The sequence below is a fragment of the Fusarium vanettenii genome (genome assembly GCF_000151355.1).
Source record: "Fusarium vanettenii 77-13-4 chromosome 2 genomic scaffold NECHAsca_18_chr2_1_0, whole genome shotgun sequence".
NCBI lineage: Eukaryota > Fungi > Ascomycota > Sordariomycetes > Hypocreales > Nectriaceae > Fusarium > Fusarium vanettenii.
The window spans coordinates 2704918-2724820 of record NW_003315867.1 but is presented as its reverse complement, the minus strand read 5'-3'; the positions used below and the strand labels follow the sequence as shown (position 1 = coordinate 2724820).

The window sequence follows — 19903 nt, the reverse complement described above, 5'->3', positions numbered from 1 at the left end:
ATGTGGTGGATGTTCCCTTGACGTCCATTGATGTCGTTGAAACGGCACGGGCCGGGTCCCACTGAACCCGTGGGGTTCCCCAGACGCGAAGTACTGTACATGGATGGGTGTATGGACCCATCCGGAGCCGCACAGGCGCCTCCGACCACATTCAATACGCGAGTCAAGAGACGACAAAATGAAGATATGACCATAATCTCCTCTAAAGATAACCATAAAGCTATGAAAAATTTATACAATAATCCGTTAAATAATTTCAAAGTATAAGCTTCTATTATGATGATCTTTTACTATTCTTTTCATTGTCCGTGAGTGTTGCTCTTCACGGCATGGTAGGCTGAGCTCGCGTTTCACTACCAAGAGGACACTGAGAACAGATCAACGGTTTCAAACGGTTCCATACAAACGACTTTGATTTTCGTGTTTACGTCTCAGCCCCCCTTTCAAAGAAAAAAAAAACGGTACCAGCCCGATCAGAATCCCCTTCAATTTCCAGTTGCATGACTGCCAGCAAGGTGGGTTATTGCCGGGGCCTAAGCCCCGGTCATCTCCTCGTCGACTATGATATTGTTAGATATGCTGTCTCTTGACTGTATCAAATCACTCATTCTTACCCTTTTCACCGAGGCTACAGTCGACAAAGTCAACTGCAGCCTCGGGCATAGCCTCGGAGGACTTGGCGGCGGTGGCCTCGGGCTTGGGGACCTCGACGGCGGCAGAGGAGGTGGCGGCGGCGGCGGTCTTCTCAAAGACCGGGATAATCACCGGCGAGGTCTTCAACGCGGCGGAGCTGCTTGCCGGCAAAGATGGGTTGCTGCCGGGGCCTAAGCCCCGGTTATCTCCTCGTCGACTATGATATAGTCAGACATGCTATCCCTCGACTGTAACAAATCATCTATTATTACCCTTCTCACCGAGGTTGCAGTCGATATAATCGACTGCAACCTCGGGCACAGCCTCGGAGGACTTGGCGGCGGCGGCCTCGGGCTTGGGCTCGGGCTCGGACTCGGGGACCTCGGCGGCGGAAGCGGGCCGGATAGCCTCCTTCTCGGCGGAGGCAGAGGAGGTGGATACGGAGGTGGTGGAGGAGGAGGAGGAGGAGGCAGCCTTGGCGGCCGCCTTCTCCCGGCGGGCCCGGGCGAACTTCGAGGTGCCAAGCCCCTATCTGACAGTGAGTCACTGCTGAAAAAACAAAACAAAAGGCATTTATACTTACAGGCTGGGCAGTCGTCTGGGTCTTGGTGACCCCGGCAGCCGGCCCACTGGGCCGGCCTGCCAACCCAGCGCCCAACGCGTGCAGCTGGGCTGGGGTGAGCTTGGAAAGATCCAAGTTCCCCCCCCCCCCCCCCCCCCCGAGCATCACGTTGTTGGTTGTGGAGCCTAAGTCTGTGTTAGACACAATCATAGTACCTTGAGAGGAGTGAAGGCTTGCTCATTGTGTGCTAGATCACGGTTAGCTCATCTGAACGCACCAACTCGATGAGGTGGCGGGCACCTTGGTGTAAAGGAAGTGACACGAACGACGGGAATTGGGGGGGCAGTGGTGGTCAAGGGAAGGGAGCGGTACACACCGAGAGGTATGATCCCGAATATGGAGTTGGCCGCCGGCGAGGCACCATAGATAGGCCGTCGTGTGTACCTAGGTGCCCGCCAGCGGCCAGTACTTGACGAAAATCTCCAGTTGTCGACCATGGGGTGTTGAATATGCTTGTGTTGGTGGTTGTGGTTTTCGGTCGAACGAGATCTTTGGTGAGAGGAGAATGGGCTGGAAATTCTGGTAGGAGAAGAAATTTTTCATCACGTTGTGGTCCCCGTCTGGGACGGAAGGTGCGCGAGGGGCGACGTGGATGGGAAGGCGTGACCTGCTCCTTCCCAAAGTCTGGTCGGGGTGCCTGGGTCGTCGAGGCTCCCTCGAGGGCACCTATCGTCAACCAGCCTATGGGCTCGCCCCCTGGCTCTCATTAAGTCGCAACCATGTTATTGTAACTTCTTCATAGGTCTCGCTTTCTGCTCCGGTGTGGGCAGTCTGTTACGAACCCCACGCACGGGGAGGTTACTGCACCTCATCCTAAGACTTAGGATACCGATGGGGCTAACTCCCCAAATCCTTCCACCATTGGCTACCACATATCCTTATATATTATGAAAGCGATTCCGTTCTCAACAAAAAGGCGATGTAGCTCAGTGGTTAGAGCGTTCCCCGGCAACTCATGTTGACGAAACCGGCTTCGTGCCGAGAATGAAAAGACCACCACTCCCGCCGGTAGCACGCAGACAGTCCGTTCCCGCTAGCAATACGCAGATTGCCGTCTTGATGACCTTGTCACGGGGAAAGGTCCCTGGTTCGAATCCAGGCATCGCTAATTCTTTTTTTCTTTTTTGTCCTTTTCAGGGATAATGATTGCATCTCCCTCATCCGGCATTGCACCTTTACTATCCTCTCGGCTCTCTCGCTCGTGAATGCTCCACATGTATCACCACCGAGCTCTCTTGTTACTCGATTTATATTCTAGTTCTTCTTTTTCAAATGGCTTCCTCGCATGTAAAATAGCAATTTTACTCACAGTTTCGCATGCGGTGTTGTTGAAAAGATGGACACGACGGGGATGCAAGCTTGGATGGCGGTTGTGGAGATGGCTGCCCACCATGGAGCTTAATTCAACTTCATCGACATGATCTGTCAAACAAAGTGAATACAAACCCAAGGGAACGCGAGCTAATATCCAATCGCGCAATCCTGTCTTGCCAAAATCCGCCAGCACCAGAGGCCTTAAAGTGTGTTGTTTCTTCTCTTACGTGAACTTGAAGCCACCAGCACCCAGACGTGGAAAACCTGGAGACACCAGAACATCTACACTCGGCAAAGAATACTCACAAAATAACCAAATTTTATCCCAAATGAGAGATAAGAATGAGGAATAATATCATAAATCTTTAAGTATTTTATTTCTTATATTTTCTTTCTACGAACGCATGGATGGCCAATGATCTGCGGCTGGGCGTGGAGATTGCCAGCAACTATGGAGCTTGATTCAACTTCATCGACACGATCGATAGATGGACACAGATTCAGGGAAACGCGAGCAAAGATCCCATTGCGCAACAGTGTCTTGCAGATGTCAAGTATGACTGACTCACTTTGAGAGCTTCGGGTCGGGTTCTTGTTAGTTAAGTCAAGGTATGAATATAAACGCCAGGAGCGATTGGATATCATTTACAGGTAAACTCCGTGTGTCCCTGGTGTTTTCTTGGTAGTAAAGGTGGAATATGTAGTTTGCTTAGCGATGACTGAGCGCTTGCGCTTCTTTGTTCTCTTCACATAGGTCTTCTCATCAGCAAACGTTTTCTAGCCTACGCCGTGTTTGCCATTACTCATAGCCTGAGGAATTGACATGGTTCCAAGAGCCATGAGGGATGGTGGTGATATAAGACTTGATCTGCCCTCAAAGCTAAGGTTTTTAAGTGCTATCTTTCAGCACACTCCAGGCGCCTCGCGAACAGAGGAACCAAACACAGGCAACATTAACGCAGAATGGAAATTGGGCAATCAATTCAAGGCATCGATTTCACTTTCGGCAGCTGTGTTCCGGCTGGTTAAAGGGCAACGTTCTTAAGTAGAAGTAGCAGAGTAAAATATGCATTATACAGCCAGTTGAAGAATTGAATGACCAGAGCAGCCTTCCTTATTGTATGCCGTCAACGATGCCTGTCTCTCTAGGTATCACACAAAGTTTGTTTAAGTAGGAGGATTCTAATATGGCACGCAGCTGGGTTCAGTGGAGGTAACAAGTGCAGGCGGGGAGCTGACATGAAGGGCCAACAGATTGTCTCGCCTGCCAATGAGAGTAATGAATTGACTATTGGCTGATAAAACAAATTGTCTCTTTTTTAAAATGTGGTACGTAGTATCAAGCCATGGAGGCTACAAATCGGCATGTCCTGGTGTGGACTGTAGTCACAGATGCCAAAATGCAAAAGAGAAATCGTGAGCCCAGTAGCCCAGGCAGCCAGAGGCTGGCCGGAAGGTCCACATACTTAGTCATCCGGTCTGACTAATATGGAACCGAGTCACAGTCAAGGTTGGTGTGGTGGAGTGTCCTTGGACAGAAAGGATCAGACTCTCTCGGCTCCAGCACAAGCTCAAAGAGTCCTTGGTATTATGTCTCCTCGGATGCAGCAGCTGGTGCCCTTATAGTGCATGAAAACCAACGCCACTTCAACAACGACCGGCCTGATGGTCTAGTGGTAGTAAGTTACATTCTTCAACAACACACCACAACATCGAGAACATCAAAACTAACATCCTTAACGTGATTCGTGCTTCGGGCAATCCCCCAGTTCTCTTAGAGAAAATGTGCGAGGTCCCGGGTTCAAACCCCGGTCAGGCCCTTCTTTTTTTGCTGTTGTTGATGGTATTGTGGTGCGTTGTGATGACGGTCTTGGTGTTGAGACTTGGACTTGACCCCCCACCTCGCCCACCACTCGGTGCGCCTTAATTTTTGCCTCCTGCCCTTCAGTGTATTCCTGTGCATTAGGCCAGTGTATAATGCTTTCCAGCAACTCCCTTGGTGCAGCGTGGACGCCCAGGCTGGATGTCGGCGTTTTTGCGGTTTGCGCCCACCGCCATCAGCCAGACTGCTCCGCGACCTCGCACCACGTGTTTCCAAGTATTGTGATATCACTCGCCAAGCCACATGCATTAAATAATTCAATATCAATCAAAATTGCTATTCAAGCAGAGTGCGACTTACAAGAATAGTGATATTACTCCGATATCCCGATTAGGAAATTCACACCTTCCGCGTCAGAGTCACCTGCGCCTCAGCCCTGCGAGGCTCAAGGCAGTCGCCTCACCCTTACCTAATCCTCCCCCAAACAACATTCTCTCACTCACCGCACTCGAGTGCAGTATGAGCATCCACGATGGTCTTCCCCGGGCTACTCTCCTCCAGCGATAGGACGCCCTCGACGCGGTCCCGGGCGGGCGAGCCGGACCCCGAGTACATCTACGACGAGGCCCAGCTCGCGACCGCCCCGCCCGAGCGGCCCGACCTCCGCGAGCTCAACGCCAGCCTCGAGGCGCTGGCCGCGGCGTTTCCCGACGTGCAGGTCGAGGTGTTTCGGGAGCTGCTGCGGAATTTTGACGGCGAGTCGCGGCTCGCGCTCGTGGCGGACGCGTTGCTCAAGAATAGGGTCGCTTGGGTCAAGGGGCGGTGGAGGGTTGCTGATGAGGTGAGGCCGGGGCAGGTGCCCAAGGCAGAGGTGTTCAAGAGCAAGGAGTACAAAAAGGCGGTGCAGAAGCTGGCATGGCACGAGTTCAAGGGTTTGTCGCGGTCGACGATAAATGCTGTTCTCGCAGAATCCAACTATTCGTATCTCGAGGCCCGGCAGACGCTTGTTACTCTGTCGTCCAAGTCATGGAGGTTCACGATATCAGCCCTCTTCTTTCGACGAAAGCCCATCGCGACGGGCGAATCCGAAAACCACCCGTTGGTATCATGGCGGTCGACCGGTCAAGGTTCTATAATCCCCACGATTCGAGCGACAGGCAGCGCCGAGCTGGACCGAGAGTTATACGATACGTTGGTTGCCCCGCTCAAGGAAAAGGACAAGAAGGATAGGGAAGGCAGAGACAGAGGGTTGGCCATGATACTCAACAACGAAGAAGCTGAAGAGGCGGAAGCGACGCACGAGTGTGTGTGCTGCTACATCTCTGCTGCGTTTGAAGAGTTTACGCATTGCAACCGGGAAGGACACATGGTGTGTTTCCGATGTGTGCAGCATTCTATCAAAGAGGCTGTCTTCGGTCAAGGCTGGAACAGCAGCATAAACCCGGAAACTGGAACTCTCAAGTGTCTATCTTCAGACGGCGACGGATGCCCTGGACACATTCCACCGGATCATATTCGCCGAGCTATGGAAGAGGAAAAGATGGGTGCCGATATTCTGCATAGACTTGATCGTCGACTTGCAGAGCACAGTCTCTTGGCTTCAAACCTCCCTCTTGTTCGTTGCCCTTTCTGCGATTACGCCGAGATAGACGACATCTACACTCCAGCTGCCGATTCCGCCCTTCGCATAAAATCAGGCAGCATCTACAATCTCTTCTTCCTCGCCCTTTGTATCGGCACTATCCCGTTTCTCTTCCCCGTCGTGGTTCTCTCGTCAATCATCTGTCTCGTCCTCAGCACACAGTCCTTTGGTGACTACGTCTCAGTCGAATGGACAAAGTCAGTCAACCGTCACCGCCGACGTCGTCGAGGCCTCAAATTCACCTGTCAAAGCCCCGACTGCGGACGCACCTCATGCCTATCATGTCAAAAAGCGTGGCGCGATATCCACGTGTGCAACGAATCATCCCTGGTGGCTCTTCGCACGCAGGTCGAGCAAGCAATGAGCATGGCCATCAAGCGAGTCTGCCCACGGTGCAACACGTCATTCGTAAAGAATGCAGGCTGCAACAAGCTTACATGTCCTTGTGGCTACAAAATGTGCTACGTATGTCGCGCTGACCTCAGCGAAGAAGGCTATCGTCACTTTTGTGACCACTTCCGACCAGACGGTGATCCCACACCATGCAGGGAATGTGACCGCTGCAACCTATGGGAGTCGGAAGACACAGAACAGGTACTGCAAGCCGCCCGCGAAGAAGCAGAGCGAAAGTGGAAAGATATGGAAAATCGTGATCTGTCAGGAACAGAGCGTGCATTCCTAGAAACAGGCGTCGCGGCACAAAAACCAGACGGCAGCGTCGAGCGTGTTTTATTCAGCGGAAGAATCCCAACTCTCCCAGAAGTATTCGATCTCATTGTGGAAACAATCTTTGTTTAGGTATCTAGTTATAACGGCGTAAAAGAAGGAGCCTCGCGGTGACGGTTAGGGAATTTGCATACATGTATGGAAGAACGGTAGGCGTTTATTGTACTTTATTGGGAAACGGAATTGGGAAACAGGACATCATAAATGACTACAATACAAGACGTTATAGTACAAGCTCTCCTCCATTAGATCTTGCTCTTTGGCCCCTCCACCAGCTCTGCCGCGGCGCCTGCGATGGCGAGCTTACCCGTCTCCTTGACCTTGGTCTGGAAAGTAACCTTGTTACCATCGCGCCACATCTCAGTCACCAGAGTCTGACCGGGAATGACACTACCGGCGAATCGAACCTTGATGTTCTTGAATTCACCGAAACGCTCGTAGACGGCCTTTCCGGCAATGCCAAAGAAGCACAGGCCGTGGAGGATAGGAGCCTTGAAACCACCAACCTTGGCAAAGGCAGGGTCGATGTGAAGAGGGCTAAGTCTGTCAGTCATGGTCGCAATAGCAGGACGTGAAACTCACTTGTAATCGCCGCTAAGACGGTAAATGGCGGCTTGGTCATCGCTGGTAGCCTCCTCGACAACAACATCAGGTGCCCGAGCAGGAGGCTTATTGGCAGCAGTAGAAGCACCACGGTCCTTGCCACGCTTAGGACCTCCAAAGCCACCGCTGCCACGGAGGAAAATGTTGCTCTCGTTGTAAAAGATATCCTCGCCGGTAGTGGCATCAACGGTGGTAGTCGATGTCCTGGCAATGGCGGCGCTGCCCTTGTCGATAACCTCGAGGAGACGACCTCGGGTGACAAGGCGGGCGTTTGTGGGAATGGGGTACTTTCGGACCTCAAGATACTGCTCACCGTGGAGAAGCATCATGGGGGAAAAGTTGGGGACAATGGTGTCAAAGTCAAAAGGCATCTCGGCGTTGAAAGGAGGAATGACACCAAAGGTGGGAATGACTTGGAAGTTCTCGTCGCCCTCACTGTGCATCGTTAGCATAATTCTCACACCCCAAATCATAACTTACAAGACATATTTCAAGTCGGTGCGCTTGGCACCAACACCGAGGTTGTAGAGAATGACATCTCGCTCCTCATACTTGTACTCGGTAGGGTTACCCTCCTTCTTGAGAGTCTCGTTGATAATCTTGAGGTGCTCGCTCTCACCCTCCTTACCCTTGCTTCGGTTCTCAAGGTTGGCCATGATCTTGCCAATCGAGTCCGAGCTCTTGGAGGGGTGGTCTGCTCGGCCGTCAAAGGTGACAATCTCCTTCCAGTGCTTGGCAACCTCCTCAGGCACAAGAGGGACGTCAACGGGGAAGCCGTAGCCACCAGTTCGCTGCCATCGAGTCTGACCGCACCAACCGCTGCCGACCTCGTAGAGACCACCAGTGGGATCGGGGCACTTGTCGCTGCACAGGGCAAGAACAAGAGGAGCAATGTAGTCGGGCTTAAAGGCCTGAACCATCTCCTCAGGCATGATAGTAGCAGTCATGGCGGTACCGGCGTTGGGAGCGATAGTGTTGACATAGATGCCATACTTGAAACCCTCAAGGGCAAGGGCTCGCGAGAAACCGAGAATACCGCATTTCTATCATCATTAGACAAGTTCAGAGTTCAGACGAGTGACATGACTTACCGCCGCAGCATAGTTGGCTTGACCAAAGTTGCCATAGATACCACTGGTCGAAGTAGTGTTGAGCACACGACCATACTTCTGCTTAAGGAAGTAAGGCCAAGCAGCCTTGGTGACCTTATAGGTTCCTCGAAGGTGAACGTTCAATACGGGATCCCAGAGATCGTCGTTCATGTTGGAAAAGGCCTTGTCTCGGAGAATACCAGCGTTGTTGACAACAATATCAACACGGCCAAAGGCATCGATGGCACCCTTGACGACAGCCTCACCATCCTCAGCCGAAGCCTTGACACCAACAGCCTTACCGCCGAGCTTCTTAATCTCCTCAACCACAGTATCAGGGTTGACAAGATCGTTGACCACGACAGAGGCACCATACTTGGCAAAGGCCAGAGCATAAGCTCGTCCGATACCAGCACCGCCTCCAGTCACGAGGGCAACTCGGCCGGTAAAGTCGAGGGTCTCACCCTGCTCAGTAGGACCCATCTTCATGGAATCCTCAAGCAGTGTGAGGAAATCGTTGGGACCGGTAGGATACTGGGGATTGGAATAGTCAATAACCTTGTTCCAGTTCTTGATGATGGCTCCAGGTGTATAAGATGCATCAGCCTTGAGGAGAAGTCCGCTGGATCGCTCCCATCGAAGCTTGGCAGCGTGTCCACCGCCAATCTCAAAGATACCACCAGTTTCCTGGGTGTTGTTCTTGTGAACCAGGACGGCAACCAGAGGCACCACCCACTCGGGCTTCAGGCTGGCGAGAACATCAGGAGGCATGATGGTCTCGGTCATTCGGCTGGCAGCTACTTGGGTCAGCGCATGTCTTGGATGCGACGCGACGCTACTTACCAACGGGCGCAATGACGTTGCATAGAATGTTGTACTTGGCACCCTCCTTGGCCAAAGTCTCGGTGAAGCCAACCATGGCAAGCTTGGCGGCAGAGTAGTTTGTCTGGCCAAAGTTGCCAAACAGACCAGCAGCAGAGGCTGTGTTGATGACACGGCCGTACTTTTGCTTGCGGAAATGAGGCCAGGCGGCGCGGGCGCACTTGTAGGAACCCTTGACGTGGACCTTCATGATCAGGTCCCAATCCTCATCCTTAATGTTCTTAAAGCTGATATCTCGCAGGATACCGGCATTGTTGATGAGGATATCGATTCGGCCGAAAGCGCTGATGGCAGTCTCGATGATGCGCTCGCCATTCTCGACCGAGTCGTAGTTGGCGACGGCCTTTCCGCCCGCGGCCTTGATCTCGTTGACGACGACATCGGCAGCCTATCCGTCGTTAGCAATGGCAATGCGCTTGTGTCAAACTCATCTCACCTTTGAGGAGGTTCCCTCTCCCTTGGAAGAGACGCCAAGATCGTTGACAACAACGCTGGCACCGCGGGATCCGAAAAAGGTGGCATAGGCCTTACCAAGACCACCGCCAGCGCCTGTAACGACGACAACCTGGCCGTCGTATCTCAGTTGATCCGCCATGATGTGATGTGTGTGTATTGGGGGGTATAGGGAGAAAAGGACACGCTCAAGACAAGGTAGGGATGGTTGAAAGACAAAAAAACAAGATCCCAAGGTCGGGGCGCGCAGTTCTTAACTTAACAAGCTGAGCCCGGCAACTCTCCAAGCGACCAGCTGGGGTGCTCGTGAAGGGGAAGCCTCGGCTTCTATGGGGTACCGAGGGGGTCACTTGCGGGGATGCGCTAGGCCGCGTTTGGACTCGGGGGAGCTTCACATGCAACGAGAGTAAAAGTTGATGAGATGAGGTCATGTGCAAATCCCACGTCACATGCAGATGAGAAGAGTTGAATACTGTAGATTTGAAATTTGTTGTACGTTTAGGGTAGATCACGAGTCATTAGGAATGTAGAGGGTGATGGAAGAGGCGGCTGCAATGCAACCTTTGCTCGTATGTGATGATGAATCAATACTCTCAATACTGTATATCTGATTCTACTGTATGTACTCAAGACTCCAACTAATGATGTCCGTAATGCCAAATGCATAAACATAAACTGCACTCTTCCATCCAGTGCCGATTCTCTTCCCGGCCGGCTACGGACGTACCCCACAATTTACCCCCCGCAAAATCACATCGGGCCACAGCCTGAATGCGCCGCCCGGCATCGACTCGTGAGCTTCGGCTGAAACGCCCGAAGGAAAGCCTCGCCTCTGGTCAAGCCTCCAAATCCCCATCCCGCGGTACATGTTCCCCCTTCAGCCTCGCCCAGCATGCCTCCCCACTTTGTCGACGACAAGACTCACATCTGCCTCCCCTTCATCCTCTCCCAGCTCAGGCAACATCGTGACGAGGCGCCTGACCGTCCCTTCGTCATAGGCCTCAATGGCATCCAGGGCGCTGGCAAGTCGACTCTCGTCAAGGCACTGTGTCTAGCCCTCGAGGAGGAAAATGTCCCGACTCTTGTTTGCAGCATAGACGAGTTTTACCTCACCCGCGCAGACCAGGTTGCCCTAGCCGAGTCTCACCCTGACAATGCTCTCGTGCAACATCGGGGGGAACCCGGTATGTACCCTTACATCTTTCTGTGAACAGTGCTGACAATCTTAGGAACCCATGATTTGCCTCTTGCAAAAGCCTTCTTTGATGCTCTTCTCAAGGGAGAACCTACCAAGTTGCCCAAGTACGACAAGGCCATCTCTGGTGGCAAAGGTGACCGCCTTCCAGAGTCAGAATGGACCCCCGTCAATCAGCCAGGTCAACCCAAGGTTCAGGCAATCATCCTTGAAGGCTGGTGTGTTGGCTTCCGTCCTCTCACTCGTGAGGGAGTCGAGGCAAGGTTAAACACCACCAACCGTACTCTCAAGCAGCACAAACTAGAAGACCTCCTTTTTGTCAACGAAAAGCTGGCCGAGTACAACAGCCTCACGGATCTATTCGATGCATTCATCCAGATCGACGCAGAGGATCTAGGCTACGTCTACGGTTGGCGGCTTGAGCAAGAGGACCACCTGCGAGAGGAACGAGACGACCCTGAAGCGGGCATGACCTCGCAAGAGGTTGTCAAGTTTGTCGACGGCTATTACCCTGCCTACGAGCTCTACACTGATAGCATGAGAAAAGGCGTCTTTCCCAATCGACCAGGCCGTCAGTTGAGAATGGTGGTGGGCCGCGACAGAAAAGTAAAACATGTTCGCCGACTATAAGGGGCTAATTGATGCCAAACGACCAGACACTAATTAACCCATCCATCCATCCATGGCACTGAACTTTTCCAGCAACAATCCGCAGCAATGTGACCGTCGTAGCTGTCTAAAAGACCGTATCTGTAAGTGAGCTCATCTGCTCTAGGTGTCCTTAACGCCGATTAAATCCCACGCTCGATGTCAAATCAACCACAACTCCCAGCATGCAGTCATGTCAGTCGTAAAACTCATCCATCAATCTTGAACGCCAGCCTGAACACAGCCTACGCAGCCTACGCAGCCTACGCGCCCCTATCCTCCACCACTCGCTGACCGTCCTGCTTCATCTTACACAGCTTTCGGTCAATGGCTTCCGTTCTCAGACGTACAGCTTCCTCGCGATCGGCGGCTTCCTTTTCAAATTCACGAATGATTCTGCGTTTGTGTCTTCTCGCCTCTGTCAAACGCTGCATGAAGCCGGTAAACTCGCTGACAAACCAATCTCCTGACGATTCCCAATCTTCGATGGACATGCTGGAAAACAGGTCACGCTGTTCCCTATCGCCTAGATGGCGAAATTGGTCCAACTTGGCTGCTAGATTGTCGGCATTGACACTAATGCCCTTCTGTTCCTCCTTGGATGGGTCGAAATCAAAGGGCTGCTGCTGCAGTGCGGCGAATGACATCGATCTGAGAGCAACATCATCATACTCGGGACTTGGTCGTTGTCGCTTTTTGTCTCGATTCGTAGGAATAGCAACAGCTGGCATTGAGCTCTCTAAAAGAACCCTTGGCGCTGGCTTGGACTTCTTAGGCCTGGGCGTCGCGTGTTCGTCTTGAGAAAGATACTCGACATCGTTATCGGCTCGTCGTGTTTCCTCTTGTCGATGATGTGCTGGCCACTGTACTCCACGAACGGTAGGTGATGGACTTCTCACACGGTCGCCAATATCATATGCCTCTGATCTGCCAGTATGAGACTTTCGAATCCTTATTTCACGCATAGGCAGCCTAGCATCAGGTCTGGCAGGAGACTCTGGACGAACTCTCTCCTCTTGGCGACCATTTGGTTTCCCACGAGCAGTAATGACCGTATCCTGGAAACCATCACCAATGGGGTTGACAGTCTGTCGCTGTGGGAGTTTCAATTCCATATTGCCCCCGCCTCCAAAATTGAATCCCCCGGTAATCTGTGTCAGCCGTTGAAGCCGATTGTCGGGAGGTGGACGTGGCTGGTTGATCTTCTTAAGGTCCCGAGTCAACTCCGGCCCAAGCTTGACGGGTTCGGCTGGCTCATTCTGTGGTGTTGTAATGCCCGACTCCATAAAGTTGTCTCCCAGCTGTGACCCAGAAAAGAGATCTGGGCGACGATCGCTGAAACTTCCTCGCATTCGTCCATTAGAAGAAGCTACTGAGAGCGGAGGTGAACGGGGCGGCTGTATGGTGAGAGGATGGTTTTCGCGTGGAGGCGCAGTGTGCCTCCCGGAGAGCCCAGGCACTTCTCGAGGATCGCCAAAGGCCCGTCGTACCGGAACCGGAGCAATACTCTGGGGTTGCTCAATATTTTGGGGCGCGTTTTCCGGCTGAGACTGAGATCGGATCGGTTTCGGGCCGGCGTTGGCAAAAGCTAGGAGCCGGCCGCCTTTGTCTTTGAGACTCAGTGCCATCGTGCGTGTGGGTATCGCAGTAGAAGGATTCGGCAAGGGTTGAAGGGATGGCGGCGCGCTTCCTGTTGCCTTGTGGCCCTGAGGCCTTGATGTGAGGGAGAAATTCGTTCGCGTGGATGGTTGCATAGAAGGTCTATTGTTGGCGGGACATGAAGAGCAACTCCTGAAAGTCGACGCGAAAAAGATGGACGCGCACTCGACGATGTGGACAAAAAGAGTGAAAGGCCACAAAACGAAGGCCTAGTCGAGGCGATGATTCGAAAAACTCGAGGAAGAGGTTGAAGGAGTGGTGTCTTGATCGTGATGGCTGGTGCTGTAGACGGGAGGCACGATTCTAAGCGCGCGCCGGGAAGGAGCAATGCGCCCAAGTCGCGACGTCAGGTGACGTTGGCGGGGAGATGCTACTGCATCCATGAACCCAGCTTCACTTGCACTGTTACACAACCCCAACACTTCTTTTGTCTCGTCAACTCTGAGATTGTCCCCGTGAAAGTGTATTTTCGATAAACTAGCAAGGGTGTTTTCTTTTTCTATCGCTGCTGTTGCTGCTGTCGCTGCTGTTGCTGCATCTTCCACCTCCTAATGACGAGAGCTGCCAAGCATCAACCAAGACTTCTTGACAGCACAAACTTCGAACCAAGGCGATTTCAAAACTCGAAGAGGGCAAGTGTTGGGTACTTATACTCATGGAATCTCAAGCGAGGTCAACACAGTGCATTGACGCCCGGGACTCAAGTCCTCGTTCGGGCGGTCCGACCGATGCCATCGACGCCAAGATGGCTTCATCCGTTGAACTCGCTCCGTTAACGCCCGAATCGCACCGCCTCAGTTTCAGCGTGTTCTGAGCGGTAGTCCACCGAGTTATTCTTACTCATGAGTCTGTGGGAATTCCGAGCCCAACTCAATACCTTCCCGACTTTCAACCATCTGCGTCATCGTTGACCCATATCGGCCCGTCCGATGAACCGTCGCAAGTTGCCATGGCGTCCCAACAGAACTTCTCCCGTGGCTTCTAGAACGATTCTAGATAAATTCTTCAATGTGGCTTTCAACATCTCGCGGAGACCGGCATCACGTATGATTGTCGAACGACCTGTCCTCTGTTGAGCGGACGTTCCGCCATCAAGGATGGTTTAAAAGACTGAAATCTGCTGCTAGACAAGTTCCTGTGCAAGTTGGCCATTCAACACCATAATACACACTTCATTATGTACAAGACTCTATATTCACTTCTGCCTCTCGCCCTTGCTACCTCCATCAGAGCCTTGCCCGAAACATATCACACTCAGATCCAGCGAAGGGAACCCTGTTCCGGCAACACCCCCTCTACTCGAGATCAGTGGTGCGACTTCGATATCAACAGCGACTACTACACAGTCACACCGGAAACTGGCGTAACGAGAGAGTACTGGCTCGAGATCAGCGAGGTTTTCGTTGCTCTTGATGGAGTAGAGAGGCCAGCCCAAGCCATCAATGGAACCATACCAGGACCGACACTATTCGCCGACTGGGGTGATGAAGTGATCGTTCACTTAAACAGCAATCTCGAGAGCTCCACCAACGGCTCATCCTTTCACTTCCACGGCACTCACCAAAACTACACCAATCCTCAAGATGGAGTCGTGGCCATCACCCAGTGCCCTGTCGCCCCCGGCTCGTCCATCACATACAAGTGGCGCGCCACCCAGTACGGCACATCATGGTACCACTCGCACTTTGGCCTCCAGACGTACGATGGCGTCTTTGGCGGCTTGATCATCCGTGGCCCGGCCAGTGCAAACTACGATGAGGACATGGGGACCATTATGATTAGCGACTGGTCTCATCGGACCGTCCACCAGTTACTCCCCGAAGTTGCCCGTAAAGGCCCAGCCTTGATGGATAATGTCTTGATTAATGGCACCAACGTACACGGAAGAGATGGCGAAAAGAATCAAACTGGGCAACGGTTCTCCATGAACTTTGAAAAGGGCAAGACATATCGCCTTCGTCTCATCAACGTCGGCATCGACACCCTGTACAAGTTCTCCATCGACCACCACACTCTCAAGGTCATTGCGGTCGACTTTGTCTCCATCAAACCATACGAGACCGATCACGTTAGCCTAGCTATCGGTGAACGTATGGATGTCCTCGTCACTGCCGACCAAGCCTCAAAAGCCTCCTCCTTCTGGCTCCGTGCCACTCCTCAGCAAGACTGCAGTAAGGTTGCCGACCCAGATAACGTCCTGGGTATTGTCTACTACGGCTCAAGCAACTCTACACCCACTACTAAGGGCACCAAGTTCGAGGACAAATGCATCGACGAGCCCTACGAGAGCCTCGTCCCCGTTGTCCCGCGAAACGTCGGTCCTCCCGATCACCAATTCGAGCGAAACGCCAACCGTACATGGAACGAAGACGGCATCATCAAATGGACCCTCAACAGCACCACAATGGTCGCTGAATGGGATAACCCATCCCTCCTCAAACTCCGCACAAATACATCCTTCACTCCCTCCAACGCCGTTATCCGTGTCCCCAAACCCAACGCCTGGGTATACCTCGCTATCGAGACCAACCTCGACATCTCCCACCCTATTCACCTTCACGGTTACGACTTTCAGATTCTCGCTCAAGGTCCTGGACCTTACGGCTCCAATGTCACCCTCAACACCAAAAACCCACCACGCCGCGATACCGCACTTCTCCCCGCCTCGGGACATCTCGTGCTTGCCTTCTTGACTGATAACCCTGGTGTCTGGTTGATGCATTGCCATATCGGATGGCACGCTGCAGAAGGCTTCTCCTTGCAGTTTGTAGTACGCGAGGACGAGATCCCAGCCCTCATATCCGAGCAACAAGCCAAGGATATTAACCAAGGCTGCAAAGCATGGAAGGAGTTTACTCATCATTCCGAGATGGAGCAAGATGATTCTGGAATTTGATAGCATCATTTCCTGCATTACCCGCGCGTGCTTGTAATAGACATACATAGACATAATCACTCAACGGCGTTCAAAAGACATCAATAAATGGCATACATCGCAACATTTCATATCAATAGTCGCTGTTCGTGGCTCGCCGGCCTGTCTAAAATATCTTGCCTAGTCCCTTCACCAGTCCATTTTCCGTTCCGTTTTGCCTGACTCCTTGTTCCGTGTCCTCAAATCAATCAGCAGCAATCTCATAGCTAGCAGGGGTATCTAGGCATATTGACGGAAAAAAATACATGAATCATCAAACATTCCATCATCTCATCTCTCAACGCCAGGTGTCCGGTGAAATCATCAGGCTGATTCTCAGTCAGCATTGTCTTCATCTAGTAGAAAGTCCAGGAAGGACGAGCCTGGGTGAGATTCTCCACAGCAGGGGCAGATGCCTTCCTCATCACTGTCCCAATCGAGATCACTGATCTCGTATCCGCTAAATCGAGAAAACTGAATCCACTCTCGACTCTCGATATCACGGGAGGTAGGGACTCGCTTCCAGATGACGGTGTCCTCGTCGCGGTTAGAAGGTGGGTGTCCCTCTTCCGTGGGAGCGGGTGGAAGGGCTCCGAGTCTTGCGTGGCCGTGAGAGTGGCCGTGAATAGTGTCGGAGTCATCGTCGCTATCGTCATCAGGGTTTTCCTTGGCCTTCCAAGCACGGATGACCCTGGCACACCATCTCTTTCCAGAAAGAGGCTCCAGGTAGCGAGAATGGGCAATGTATGCGGCTGGTCCATCGAGATAGAGGCCTTCATCCTTGAGCATACCACTCATCTCAGCTGAAGCCTTCATCCCGGCATCATCAAAAGGCATCCCCGTGAGCTGGAGCTCATTTAGAGTGCAGCCGAGCTCATGAGAACAAATGTCGTGCAGCTCGGATCCGGAGAATGGGAGAAGGGTGTCGGAAAAGTTGACCAGGTCAACCCGAAGAGACGTGAGAGATGGTAGCAGTCTAGGTAGCAGTCTAGGTCGCTGCTGCTTCTTGTTCCGGTAGCTCGGATCGAAGGGAGCACGAAGCCCCTCAAGAAAGTCGACAATCTGGTTCCAGGTGTAGCACCGGAACCCGCCGCGGATGAGAGGAGACTCGGTGGGACGCAGCTGAACCTTCAAAAGCTGGTCCTTTTTCAGATCCGAGTGATAGCAACGGTCGAGCTTGTGACGGCGACCACGTTGATCGTCGTAGTACTTGGCAATGATGCGAAAGTTGACGTGAGTGATGCCCTGACGAAACTTGGAGGGCAGATCGGCAAAAGTGCGGACGGCCTGAGGGGTGGTAAAAGTGAACTGGTTCGACTCCCAGAGATAACGAGTACCCTCAACGTGAAGGGCCTTGCAGGTAGAGAGGAAATGAATGGCGATATGGTTGCCGTGAGCCTTCTCCTTGTCGGACAGATTCTCGGGTGTGAGAGGGGACAGTGGGTCAATGATAGGGTGAGGTGACTGCATAGCGAACTTGAGGATGCGCAAAAGAACTTCCATGGGCAGATAAGGACGGCCAAGCTCCTGAGCAGTCATGGAGGATCGGGTCTTGCGCTTCAGTGGGTTGAGCTGCTGCATGTGGCTCAAGGCGATGGGAGACCAAGAAATGCCATTCTCTCGGAGGATGCGCTTGAGTCGCATGTTCTCCTCGGCAAGAGACTGGTTGGCACGTCGAAGAGGATGCTGAAAGGCCGCCTTGGCCTGGTCCTCCCGGTCCCTGCACTCCCAGGGAAAGACAGTCTGGAAATGTCAGTCACTGAGATGCGACGGAGAAAGGTTACTCACCGGTGAAGCGCCCGACATGTTTGTGCTCGAACTGAAACAGGCGATCAAGGTTGAGTCTCGCAGATGATGCCCGGAGATCGGCTTTGGACACAGCTCAACAGCAGACGAGGAAAGAACAAGTCACGATGCCCGCGACCTCAGAATAAAAGAAAAGGGTGCGATGCGTCACTTTGATCGGGAAACCGGGACCACAGAGGTACAAGAGGGGTGATGATAAGAGGTGGTAAGGTTGGCGATGGAGGCGGCCTCGAGATTATGGAGAAGAGAAGAGGTAAATGAAAGGAGCAAGGATTTACATCGGATGAGGCGCGCAGAGAGTACAAATAGGCCGCGCTCCTGTTGCGCCGACAGTGAATCGAAGTTTGCAGTCTCGCGGGTACTGTGATGTGGTATAAAGTGCTCGGATTGTCTTGGGGCGGCGGCAGTGGCAGGCAGTGAGTGACAGTGACAGTGCGAACGCAGAAAAGAAGGAAGGCACGATGACAAGCCGGGATTGCCGTGAGTTACAAACCCCGATTTGGCGAGCGTAGGCGACGGGCAGCGGCAGCAGCAGAAGCAACCGCAAAAGACCACAAATCGATGGGAGAGGCCCGCGGATGCGACTGGGGGGTCGCAGTAGGTTGTTGGCAATCGACAATTGGCAAAGACTCCACGAGGTCAAGTTGAAAGTGGAGGACAGGGCCAGGGGAAGATGAGAGATGGATGGGTTGGATGTCGCACGGGTTCAGGTTCAGGTTTGTATGGAAGGGGAAACTTGGTCCTGAGGTGCTGCTCACTGTGGAGCTTGCCAAAAGTCTGCTGCCCTCTCGTTATTCTCGTGTGACGTGATGAGCTCAGCGGAACTGGAAGGAAGGGGAGACTGTGGGAGACAAAAAGGAAAAATGAGGGAAAGGGCAAGAGCGGAGTGTGCGTGCGGGAAGCGACGGTTATCCTTTGCACCTGCCTCTGCCTCTGCAACTCTTCATGTCGTCGGGTGTCGTCAGGGCGAGGCATATCCGATCGAGATTGCCCACCTATGAAATCAGCTTATTGACGGGAATAACAATGTAGCAAAGCACTAGGGGAGAAAGCTTTCGGCTGTCTTTGTCCTTGTTTGTTTGGATATTGACAAGCTGGAGCGATCTTCATCGTCACGTTGACGGGTGCTATTTTACTGGGTAGCTTGTTCACTAGAACGATACTTTGTTGAAAGCCGTTTGAACCACGACAAAGGGAATCCTCTATACAATCGCTCCTTTGTTTTAAACTAGTCAACCGTCTTCTTGCCAAGCCTACAAACGTTACTCCTACAAAGGGATAGTCTATTTTCAGGGCGAGCCAACATCCTTGTAAAATCACCTAGAAGTGAAACTCCCTATCACTTCGTTGGAGTTGTAACGTGCGGTCATGTGACTCGCCAGGAAATCGCCCGAGTTGTCTGAACCACGATGTCTTCTAGACAACGTCGATCAATCTGCAACAGCTCGATCCCTTTGACAGGGCTAATCAGCTCTCAGAGTGACACTACATGACCCCTCGTTTATTTAAAGAGACATGCTGCACTCTACCCCGTTCTGGCGGGTCCCCGCTATTCCCGATATCATCAGCCAGGGTGATTGAGTCGTCAGGATGTCTTGAGCTTGCGGCCACTTACATAGCTTCCCGTGTCGTTAACAATGAGCTTGTCTCCAAGCTGGCATCCCACGGCTAGCTACTGTCTTGAGCGACTATTCTCGGCAAACTGGATTGCTCGAGTCTACGTTGTCATGTCACAAAAATATGCAACCTTGTTTGGGATAGCCAACATGATTGACTTTAGCATATGCCGTCGTTTTATGAAATCCAATGCTTTACACAAACTCACAAGTCCTCGGAGTACCCTACACTCCTACCCGGCATCGCCAGAACATCAACGCCCTGGGAAACCAATTA

The 19903-nt window shown here is 52.5% G+C and overlaps 7 protein-coding genes across 7 annotated transcripts; 3 read left to right on the top strand and 4 right to left on the bottom strand.

The window, feature by feature from the left end:
• Positions 1-533: 533 nt before the first annotated feature.
• Positions 534-1360, bottom strand: NECHADRAFT_76639 (uncharacterized protein; the record flags this gene model as incomplete). Its single annotated transcript, XM_003046074.1, has 4 exons — positions 534-559; positions 615-824; positions 915-1161; positions 1217-1360. 4 exons carry the CDS (start codon positions 1358-1360, stop codon positions 534-536), a joined length of 627 nt encoding a protein of 208 aa, XP_003046120.1.
• A 3563-nt stretch (positions 1361-4923) lies between these two features.
• Positions 4924-6831, top strand: NECHADRAFT_32605 (uncharacterized protein; the record flags this gene model as incomplete). Its single annotated transcript, XM_003046651.1, has 1 exon — positions 4924-6831. The coding sequence occupies one exon, from the start codon at positions 4924-4926 to the stop codon at positions 6829-6831; it is 1908 nt and encodes a 635-aa protein (XP_003046697.1).
• A 68-nt stretch (positions 6832-6899) lies between these two features.
• On the bottom strand, positions 6900-10016 carry NECHADRAFT_66627 (uncharacterized protein). The gene is made up of 6 exons (XM_003046073.1): positions 9772-10016; positions 9297-9723; positions 8454-9250; positions 7843-8405; positions 7342-7797; positions 6900-7296 (listed from the first exon to the last, which is right to left on the bottom strand). Exons 1-6 carry the CDS (start codon positions 9928-9930, stop codon positions 7005-7007), a joined length of 2694 nt encoding a protein of 897 aa, XP_003046119.1. The 5' UTR covers positions 9931-10016; the 3' UTR covers positions 6900-7004.
• Positions 10017-10606: 590 nt separating this feature from the next.
• NECHADRAFT_103498 (uncharacterized protein) lies at positions 10607-11650 on the top strand (the record flags this gene model as incomplete). The annotated part of the gene is made up of 3 exons (XM_003046650.1): positions 10607-10972; positions 11018-11571; positions 11615-11650. The coding sequence occupies exons 1-3, from the start codon at positions 10681-10683 to the stop codon at positions 11648-11650; spliced, it is 882 nt and encodes a 293-aa protein (XP_003046696.1). The 5' UTR covers positions 10607-10680.
• A 244-nt stretch (positions 11651-11894) lies between these two features.
• Positions 11895-13259, bottom strand: NECHADRAFT_33220 (uncharacterized protein; the record flags this gene model as incomplete). The annotated part of the gene is made up of 1 exon (XM_003046072.1): positions 11895-13259. The coding sequence occupies one exon, from the start codon at positions 13257-13259 to the stop codon at positions 11895-11897; it is 1365 nt and encodes a 454-aa protein (XP_003046118.1).
• Positions 13260-14467: 1208 nt separating this feature from the next.
• NECHADRAFT_33688 (uncharacterized protein) lies at positions 14468-16186 on the top strand (the record flags this gene model as incomplete). Its single annotated transcript, XM_003046649.1, has 1 exon — positions 14468-16186. One exon carries the CDS (start codon positions 14468-14470, stop codon positions 16184-16186), a length of 1719 nt encoding a protein of 572 aa, XP_003046695.1.
• Positions 16187-16540: 354 nt separating this feature from the next.
• NECHADRAFT_76634 (uncharacterized protein) lies at positions 16541-18010 on the bottom strand (the record flags this gene model as incomplete). The annotated part of the gene is made up of 2 exons (XM_003046071.1): positions 16541-17947; positions 17993-18010. The coding sequence occupies 2 exons, from the start codon at positions 18008-18010 to the stop codon at positions 16541-16543; spliced, it is 1425 nt and encodes a 474-aa protein (XP_003046117.1).
• Between the last annotated feature and the right edge of the window lie 1893 nt (positions 18011-19903).